At 41.5% G+C, this 10,776-nt stretch overlaps 1 protein-coding gene across 1 annotated transcript; it reads right to left on the bottom strand.

Moving 5' to 3' along the window:
* Positions 1-812: 812 nt before the first annotated feature.
* On the bottom strand, positions 813-6,837 carry LOC139346386 (transmembrane protein 42). Its single transcript, XM_070985429.1, has 3 exons — positions 6,555-6,837; positions 5,327-5,473; positions 813-4,980 (listed from the first exon to the last, which is right to left on the bottom strand). Exons 1-3 carry the CDS (start codon positions 6,729-6,731, stop codon positions 4,837-4,839), a joined length of 468 nt encoding a protein of 155 aa, XP_070841530.1. The 5' UTR covers positions 6,732-6,837; the 3' UTR covers positions 813-4,836.
* Between the last annotated feature and the right edge of the window lie 3,939 nt (positions 6,838-10,776).

The raw sequence follows: 10,776 nt of genomic DNA on the forward strand, positions 1-10,776 counted from the left end.
AAAAGTCTCCAAATCTGCCACATTTAGCATTTGTAATTATGCTTCTCGTCATTTGAAAACATCTCTAAAATGTGCAAAAATCAACTTTCACCTCCAAAAATAAGTAAAACGCATAAACACCTTTGCATTTTTGTCATTTAAAAAGTTGCTTTCTTTTTAAATTAAGTGCCCATTTATTTAGGTAAAACAGTTATTCAAATTTACATTAATTTTAAGGATTTTTTATTGACTTAATTTGCTTTTACATTGATGGTTTGGTCCTCTTTTGTGATAAATTTAGGAACTAAATTCTTTTAATTCAGGCATTGACTAAATTTACATAACTTAAAATTAACTGTTATTGTAGCACCAGTGTAGAAAAAAAATGTTTAAAAGTGCAGCAGCATAAGTTTTGAAGTAGTTACCATTAAAAAAAAAGTAAAATTATAATTTACACTAAACTGTTCTCTAATGCAATGCCTCAAAATTAGTTTACTAATTAATTTTACAAGACGTATTAAAAGGAACTGGTCCAGTGAGCACAAAGCTCATGAGCTCAAGGCCAATATTACAAGCAGCACCATTAACCGCAGTGAGTGTGATCTTCATTAGACATTAGAGGACACTGAGCTAAATGAACACAGTCTGTGTTTACTGCAGGAAAACACAGACCTTCACATCCGCTTCAACACGTGCATTATAATTCATCTTGTTATTCACGTCTAATTCAATTCATCTGGACTCCAATGAAGGACAAAGAAGCTTTTCTGTCATGAAGACGTACTTAACATCCTGCCACAGCCAACAATATCTGAGAGACGCACGCGAGAGTCTTGTTTGTCAGATGAGATGTTTATTTAATAATTCAACAGTGTTTCTTCTCTCAGTGGCAATTTACACATCCTTTTAAGTGTTTCCTATTAACAGAATATATTTACACTTTTACAAATGTTTGTTTCACATAATCTGTAAGACACATTATGAACGTCTTATATCAGAGCAAACAGAGCTTCTCCCTCTAATCACCAATCTTGACTCGTGTTGAAAAGTTAATCCTAATCTTAAATTTGTCTGTACAGCTGCAGATTCAGATTAAAGTGACCAATATGCACAGACTTTCTGGTTAGAGAGTACCAACAAACACGAGAAGCCCTGATAAGTTAAATGGTTTTTTTTTGGACTGCAGCACATGAACTCGTCGTTGTGACAGGCCATGATTGTATTTCAGTGTTTTTTAAATCTCTCTGTACATCTGCATTTTATGTGCACACGTATATGAACGGATCGCACTCAGGGCCATGCCGCTGTCACAGAGCTATAAATGTGGCTACTGCAAAGCTCTGACTGGTTATATAACAGTGAGAGTGGGTTCACAGGTAGATGGTTTACCTTCATATCATGCCGTTAACTGGAGAAAAGCCAGGCACCAAAAAAATCTTCAGAAACAGAAGCACAAAGTACAGGTATTAAAGGTAGGTTAAAGGAATAGTTCGACATTTTGGGCAAAACGCTAACTCACTTTCTTGCTGAGAGTTAGACAAGAAGATTAATACCACTCTCAAGTCTGTATGTGAATATGAAGCTACCACCAGCAGCCAGTTAGCTTAGCTTAGCATAAAGATTGGAACAACAGGGAAACAGCTAGCCTGGCGCTCTCCAAGGGTAATAAAAACTACCTACCAGCGCCTCTAAAGGTCACTGATTAACAAGTTATACGCTGCGATCATACTGCTTGTCCAATTCACACCAAAAATGAAGTGTAAAAATGTCAAGTTGTGGTTTTATCTGGGTTTATGTGTTGGGTTATTTCTTGGCAAGTCTCTGTTGGTTGCTGCAACTCCTCCAAGCCAAGAAATAATCCAGCACATAAACACCAATAAAACTACAACTTAAGGTTTCACTCACACCTGCCCACTAAATATGAAGCAGTTAGCTTAGCTTAGCATAAAGACTAGAAACAGGGGGAAACTGCTAGCCTGGATCTGTTCAAAGGCAACAGAATTCACCTACCAGCACCTCGAAAGCTCACTAATAAACTTTTTGTCAGATGGTTGCTGGGTCACGGTGACAACAACCAGGAAGTCACTACTCCTGGCCGACAAATACTCCTACACATAACCACAAATCGTTATTTTTACACCTCAGTTTTTGTACAATTTAAATAACCGATATACATTTTCATTAGTGAGCTTTAGAGATGCTAGTTGGTGGAGTTTGTTACCTTTGGACAGAGACAGGCTAGCTGTTACCCCATGTTTCCAGTCTTTATGCTGAGGTAAGATAACAAGCGACTAGCTTCAGTTTTTTTTACTTGACAGTCGGCAGGAGAAATGTCAAATTATTTGTTAAAGTAAACAAGGTAATTAGTGATTTTCAGAGACGCTGGTAAGCAAATGTTGTTACATTTAGACAAAGCCAAGCTAGCTGTTTCCCCGTTTCTAGCCTCTATGCTAAGCTAAGCTAACCGGCTGCTAGCTGAAGCTGCATATTTACCATACAAGCATGAGAGTGGGATCAGTATTCTTATCTAACTCTTGGCAACAAAGCAAGTGAGCATAATTTCCCAAAATGCTTAACTATTCTTGAAAGCAATCTCCCAGGATCCCAAACATGGAGGCACGAACGCTGCCTGTGCACGGCTGTGAGTGATCGCTGCTGGAAAATCCTGCATGGTGAATACAGCCCTGACATGAAACATCACTCAGCTGGCATTTTAACATAAGAGCCGTATAATCACATTGTCACTGCAGTCACATTAATAGGGATGCATGTAAATCACATGATACAAAACCTGCACAGCAGCGGCTGGACGGACATCTGACATTATATTTGTGCATTGCTGCTGTGGGATATTACAGACAGGTATTATAGCTACCATTATGCATTTATATTATGATATGTATCCGAACAGCAAAGTGTGATCTTAAAACATTTTCAATAAAGCAACCTTTGATGTTCAGGCAAATCCCCGTGTACTACAATACTTACTTATCTGATTCACGCTGATAGAAATGTCCCTCTAGTAGCATATAATGACATTTTCTATACTCAATAATTAATGCTCAAAGCTCCCTTGTTGTTACACACATCACAGTGTTATGAGATTTAAAGGAAGTCTAATGTTATTGCACTCTCACTGACAACTCCAGGGATGTAGAAGGAAGCTTTAAATGAAGCTGATGTCTATGAAACTGAGAGAGATAATGCGTGATGGACTTCAATGTGTGTGACATGCAACAAAATAATATGAGATTGCAAACGCAGGGCACGTAAAGCTCAACAGGCAATCAAGAGGCTATGTGATGTCTCTATCGCTGGAGAGACAGTTTGGCCACTTAAGTCACAAGATTCTGACTTTAATGAAATGAAGCAGCTCACAGGGACATCCCTCTGATGTGGGCCGACGCTCCAGGATGCTTTGGTGTGAGATATCTGAGCTCAGGCCTTTGTAGGAACAAGCACACATCTATCATGATATGGAAGACCAGCTGCCTCTGAAAACATGTGTCAGGCTCATATCTTGAGGTTAAGGTTCAAGCTGTCAAGAAAGGCAAATAAAAAGTAAAAGAAAGATCCAGGCAGAGAGCAAATTCTTACCAGGGATGAGCCTTTCAGCGCTACATTAGTATTATTACTTGTGAAAGTACGAGTATGTCGTTAGCGAAGTGCGCCATTTATAACATCGCCTTGAGCATGCATAAAATGCAATGTCGGTGTAGGATGTTTACAGTGAGTGTCGTAGCAACTTAAGGAAATGTGAGAATTAAGAAAGCTTTGGTGATCTGACGGCTGCAATACATAGTGCGCAGGCTGATTGACGGTCACATCATGCGCATAGCCAATGATGCTATTTGTTCACTTCTTGTGAACAAAACCCAAAAGATTGACTTCAGATCAGTCTGTCAATATGCACACAGGTTCTCAAAATATTTACATGTATCTTGTATTTTCTGTCTCTTCCTTTGAAACAATAGTTCAACATTTGGAGAAATGCACTTATGTCCTTTCTTTTGCTGAGTGTTAGATGAGAGGATTGACACCACCCTCACGTGTGTCCATTAGATACGAAGCTGCAGCTGAGAGCCGGTTAGCTTAGCTTAGCATAATGACTGGAAATGGGGGGGACAGCTAGCCTGGCTCTGTCTAATGATAACAAAGTCTGCCTTTTTTTAATCCACACAAAAATGCTGATGTTGTTACCTTCAGGCTGAGCCACGCTAGCTGCTTCCCTCTTCCACTGTTATGCTAAGCTACACTAACACAGACATGAGAGTGGTATCAGTCTTCTCGTCTAATTCACAGCAGGAAAGCAAATAAGTGCATTTCCCAAAATGTCAAATTATTCCTTTTGGTCTCGTCCCTTCCTTCACATCTGTTCTGTTAGCTCATGACTTGTTGTGCTGTTGTTGACTAAAGCTAATATAATTTTTGCTTCATTGTAAGCCTGTGGGCGAAGATGATTTTAGAGCTTCTGGGAAGCCTGGCACAGGCATCCATCAGCTTGTCTCCACCAGCCACACTGTAGCTGTGCCTTGGTCAGACTGGCTGAGGGCCAACATCTCCTGTGATTTTAGAACGGGCCTAAACAAGGCTGCACCACAGCTGAGCGAGCACTGTTACTCAGCCTACATGACCACAGAGTTACTTATCTGGATATTCCTCTTGTTGTTTCACTGCAGTGCAGGAAGAGAGTCCTTAATTCAACATATGTACTTTTGTAAAAGAGCAAAATCGACCAGATGCACTTCAGTATTCTTTGGATAAATGTTGAAAATCAGAGGAGATGCTGACCAAAACACACCACATACCACAGCCAGCTGGAGCCAAGCTGACCTGAGCTAGTGGAGACGAGACTTATTATTCGTCCTTGGCGACTGTGTTCTGATGTCCATCCTGCGGTGAAACCCTCTGCAGTACCAGCAGACCAGAGAAGGTCAGGGAGATCCCAACCCACCACAGCGTTATCTGGGCTTCACCAAAGATCAGCTGCCCCAGAAAAGCCTGCAGGAGGAAAAAAGGTTTCTACTTTGTCAAAGGAATTCAGCCTCTGTAATTCCATTTAAATAACAGCCAATAAGGAAGTCTGGATGGAATATGTCGGACAAGGAGATGAACCTTGACAAGAAATTCTTACAAGAAGCCTAAATCACTGCGACGAGTTATTTCTGAATATAGTCCAGCCTATTTCCTAAAATAAAGCAGCTTCTATAAGGACAACACAATGTAAGGTCACTCTGAAATTAACTTACACTCCACTGCAGACTGATGTGAAGTATTTAGTGGTAAGATTATAGAGAACAGACAGGAAAGGTGAGTCGGAGGTCTTGTAAGAGAGACTGTTACTTACGGAAGATATGAAGTTGGAGGCGGTGGTGGTCACAGTGGTTCGGGTGGAGGAAGAGGAGTACCTGAGTGCTTTGGCAAGGAAGGTCCACATCACAGCATTGCAGGTGAAAAGCAGCCCGCCACACAACAGCCTCAGAGGGATATGGAGCTGAAAAACAAAAGCAGTAGCATACAAATTAAAAGCTGTGTGCTTTGTTTATCCTATAATTCTTGACAAGTAACCACAGAAATGCCAGAGTGAAGCAATTCAGTGCACTATCACCAAAAGCTGCAGTTTTAACAGTCCAGTGGTGGAAGGATGCATATAACAGATGTATTAATGTGTGCAAAGCACTTTAATGTTGCAGGTGCAGGAGGTGAAGCTACTATTACCTACTATATATTTTTGGGGTAGTTTAGCAATGCATCTTATTTTGTAAACAGATCACATTTTATGCATAAAATCGAAATCTGCAAAGTAAAAAATGTAAGTAAAAAATACAATTAAGTAGCATAAAATGAAAATGCTAACGTGTAAAAACTGTCCTTAAGTTCAGTGAGTAAATGTACTTTACGGTTATAAATCACAACAAATATTACATTCAACACAGTTTTTAATAATTTAATCAGAGCATTATATAATGAAGGGTCTCTATTTCCTGCATGTCTGAAATATCATGACGCATTCACAGCTCGTGGTGAATATTGAGAGCATCTGTCTTACATCCACCTGCGCACCTTATGTGCTGATTGAGACATCTCTCAGATTAATGGTCAGTTTGGCGTTTCTAAAGCTACAGACGGCAGATGCGTCTGACATCACTGTTTGACGTGTGCGGAGAGCGTGAAGGTCACGCAAGAAACCCATAATACAGCCATGCAGGAAACCTGACCCCCTTTCATGTAGAAACCCAGCCTTCCTCCCCTCCATCAACACCACCGCGCCGATACGAGCGAGCAAAACAACGCGATAGCACACGCACACGCCCGCACGAGCTGCAATGTCACTCAGCACGCGGACGCGGCACGAGGGCGCAGCAGCTGCACGGGCTCCCCCGAGTGATGCTGCTGACGGTGCTGATGCTGAGGCAGTCGGAGCGGAGAGGGGAGTCGGGGCGGAGAGGGGAGGCGGGCGGGGATAACCCCCGACTTCCTCCGTGAGAAATCACACGCGTGCATGCTGCATTATTCACAGGCGTCCACACTGTGTTAATAATTAACGCAACTTTAACGGCCCCTCCATGCCTCACCCGGTCACAGGCGGTAGTTTCGTCCGCTTGTCTAAATTTCCGCTGCTCTCCCCACGTCCGGAGTCCGGTTTCACAGACTCCCTTCAGGTAGTCGGCTCCGAGGGACAGTTTGGCCGACGACGACGCCACGGCCCCGAGGAAACCCGCCAGCAGTGCATAGAAAACTCCCGGGAACATGATGATGACAGCCGAGGCACATAATTTTCTAATCCGTCTTTACATGTCTGCTGCTGCTGCTGCTGCCGCTGCTGATGGTCCGGGCTGAGCTGCCTGCATGGTAGCGTGTGTGTGTGTGTGTGTGTGTGTGTGTGTGTCTGTGAATGCATGGCACGTTTTTCTGCACTTTCTGCCGACAGCCGTCCGGTGGCAGTCACACAACGCATTGTCAAGCCGGTGCAGCGCTGTGGTTGGACTAAAAAGCGCACTGTGGTATTCTGGGACTTGTAGTTCCATCTTTTCATAACCTTAACTGAATAAATGACGACTTTGAAACAGCAGTGAGGTGCCTGCGACCATGCTGGAGCCATAATAATCGATATTATAGTGTTTTGATCAGATATTTAGATTTAAAAAATAGTGATTAAGCAGATTCTTATCATTAATAGACAGTGAATGCAAGTCTCCTCCTATTCTTCTGTGTTATTAACACTGGGTGGAGTAGAGGACAATCAATGCTAATGTAATGTCCTTGAGTGTGGGCGTAGAATAAAGTATGACTCCAGTTCATCCAGACTGCTTAGGACGGACCTCTCCTCCCTTCAGCATACTGATGAGCTGCATTGTAAAAGCTCATTACATTAAAGCACACCAGTCCTATGAGGAATGGACGGGGAGAGCGTGTGTGTTGGCAGCCACACATGTGTGCCTTCTGTACACACACACACAGTCTCATGATCCTCATTCCCTCTCCTCTGTGCCCTTTACAGAGAGATGGGCCTGTCAGAGAGGTGGTACCAGTACGACAATAAATTATTCTCCTAATTAGGAATAGAAAGTGGAGTCATTGTCATGCATGTATGAGCCTGTAATGACTGTATTAATCTGAGCGTTTGTAATAAAGACAAGTCATCGGGGACAGTGGTCCATCTATTCATCAGACTCGGCTGAACATTTGGCCAGCAATGGAGGGACAATAAGAAATAATGTGTCACTGTGTTATTTCTGCTCCTACAAACTTATAGTTATGTCTATTTTAAAGACAGGAGGTCAGGCCATCGTCGAAAAAGAGGGAAAATAGTCTAAGTTAGGCGTATGATGAACTTAAACTGCCCAACAGTTACAAAAATATAGAAAAGATGATTATTTACTTATTTTATTTGTTGATTAGACCATAAATAATATCTGAAAAATGCAGATAATTCACTCAGAGGCAGAGATGGCAGCTACTCCACTAAGCTAGGCTAGCAGAAGCAAGGGTATAGTTTATGTTATTAAGTTACCAAGTTTATTAAAATTAATATTTTTTACTTACCTACAGGAAACAAATACGAAGAGTCAGCCAGTTTAGCTTTGGCCTTAACCTGCACACGTGCATGTGGACCAGGACCCTGACAGTGAAGCAGCGTAAGTGAATTCAGCCATCATTATTTTTTTCATTTGCACCTGTGCACTTCATGTTTTGGCGTGTGGAAATGTCTGCTCTGAAAAAGGCCTTTACTTTAGCTGTCTAGCTCTCTGTGGAAGTGCAGTGATTGGAGTGGCTGCTTACTGAGCCATAAGCCATGATGATTGCAGTGACTGCAGGGCAGCAATTGCACTTCCACTTTGGCTTGATTTTTTTTTCTTTCTCCTCCCTTCTGTATCGCTACCAGAATCATCTTTCTGACACATGTCAAAAACTTCTCTCTGGTCTGAACTCAGTCTTAAACCAAATGTTTGGCTTTTTTGGCCTGAATTACCGAATCCTCTGAAGCAAATGACATCACATCTTAAAGGTGATCTCATCTTTTTCTCAACCAGGCCGAGTGTAAACTCACAGTAAGCGTTCAGGCCAGTAGATGTCTCTAATGAGCCTCAGAGAAAAACATCCACCACAACCTGCTGTGGGTGAAAATCACTGACTTGCTCCTTGTGTATGTTTATTTCTGAAGCAGTGTCATGGGATGAGGCAATAACTCGTTTGAAACACAACCTGTTTTGCTTGCTGATATTTTGATGATTTACTACCAGAACTCCATATTACCTTTCCATCTCGACATTTGCAAGTAGTAAAATTACCCTGTAAAGATGCCATTATGGCATTATTGCTGCTTTGTGATTTTAACTGAGACGGTGATCACAGAGTCCCTAAAGCAAATTAGAGGCAGAAAAACAAGCAAGGCAATAAAACCTGGTCTCAAAACAAGCACATAACTGCAGGGCCACAGTGTATGTGTGTTGTGTGTGTCTGTGAACAATGTGTGTGTTTTCCTGCTGTCACTGGAAAAGGATATTAGAGTGGCGAGCAATGACAGTGCAGAAGAAAAGAAGCAAGGTGTTGTTCTGTCTCAGTATCTCATCCCACTGAAACAAGCTTCAGGGAAATGACCGTCCTCGAACTGTCACATTCTGACACCGGTGTCTCTCTGCAGTGTCTGCTTAGCAGAAAAAGTCTGAAATCAAGTGGAACCATTAGCTGTTATCTCCTTGCTCTTCTGACAAACACAAAAAGTGCCAAGTTAGAGCGTGAATTGGAGGTCCTTCTACTCTTGTCCAACTGAGCGATAATTGAGCCCACAGAGAGCTTCAATGCCACTTTTACTGAAGGTCTGTCACCACCTTCTTGTATCTTTGTCCACCTTTTGCACTTTTGGTCCAGTAAGGCGATTTAATACGGAAGAAAATACTGTCTTCAAAGTGTGGGGTTCATTAGTGTAACAACTTTAACTGTGACCTTTAACTCAGCTGTCAGGTACTTGCAGACAGATTTTAATGAAAGGAAAATTCAGCTGTAAGAACTGAAGCAAAATGGATCTTCTGCTCATATTGTTGCACATTTCCTTTTGCCTTTATCTATATTTCCATAGTCACACCTAAATATTAGATGTGTTCATTTCATCTGGAGATGCAGTAAAACACAGTAAACAACATTTTCTTTAACACAATATTTAACTAATTTAACATTTCTTGGCATCAGTTTTTTTGCTGGAGAGTATGTTGCAGCTACTGGCTAGTGGTAGCATTTAACATTTGACCATTTTGGTAGCACACACTCAGTAACTGCACTACACTATAATGGAGATCAAAAGATGCTAAAATACCTGCACACTGTTATCTTGATCTCATTTCTCTCCATTTCTCTTCCAGTTCTTACTCTACGAGGGTACAACAAATAAAAGAACAACTGGGAAAAAAATAGGAGTGTTTTTGACTGAAATGAATTTGAGTGGTGATGCATTCGCTTTCTCATTTAGGCCCTGAAGTGCCTTTGAATGGTGATGCGTTCAATTATTATTGTACGGCCTGAAGTGCCAGTGATGCATTCGCTTGTTTATGTGAAGTGCCTTTGAATGGTTATGCATACAATTACTATTCTACCAGCTGTAGTTCATATGAATGGTGATGCGTTCACTTACTGATGCACACATAGTTGCTTAATGTTCTACGAACTGATGCTCCTTTGAATGGTGGTGCATTCGATTGTTGTTGTAAGTACTGAGGTGCCTTTGCAAGTGATGCATTCGCTTACTGTTTTAGATTCTTAAACCCCTTTGAATGGTGATGTGTTCGCTTACTAATTTACATGTGGTTGCTTACTGTTCTACACACTGAGCTACCTTTGAATGGCGATACATTTACATACTGTTGTTCGTACTGACTTGCCCTTGAAAGGTGATGCATTCATATACTGGCTGTCTTTTACCCCAATGCCTTGCTATGAAAATATAGAATAAATAAATATATTTTATTTCACATAAGCAGCTGGGTTTATGGTCTTGTGGAAACTCACATGCTAAGTTCTTTTGTGTTGATTTTCTGGTCTTAATTACCCATCCTCTTTCTTGTAGAGATGTTTTGACCTTGAAAGTAGTGGCTGATTGGCTGGCACTACAAAAACTAAAAAAAAGTATGAATAGTCTGGCCTCCATATTCATTTCTAGCCACCATAGAGCCTCATTCTTTAGCTGCCTTGATGAATATGCATGCCTTCATCTTTCAGCCCAGCATGGAAAGAGGCAGCACACAGAGTCAGATATTCACTCACAGGCGCACACACACCCTTGAACTATAAATTCCCTCTCTC

The sequence above is a fragment of the Chaetodon trifascialis genome, chromosome 17, assembly GCF_039877785.1.
Source record: "Chaetodon trifascialis isolate fChaTrf1 chromosome 17, fChaTrf1.hap1, whole genome shotgun sequence".
Lineage (NCBI taxonomy): Eukaryota > Metazoa > Chordata > Actinopteri > Chaetodontiformes > Chaetodontidae > Chaetodon > Chaetodon trifascialis.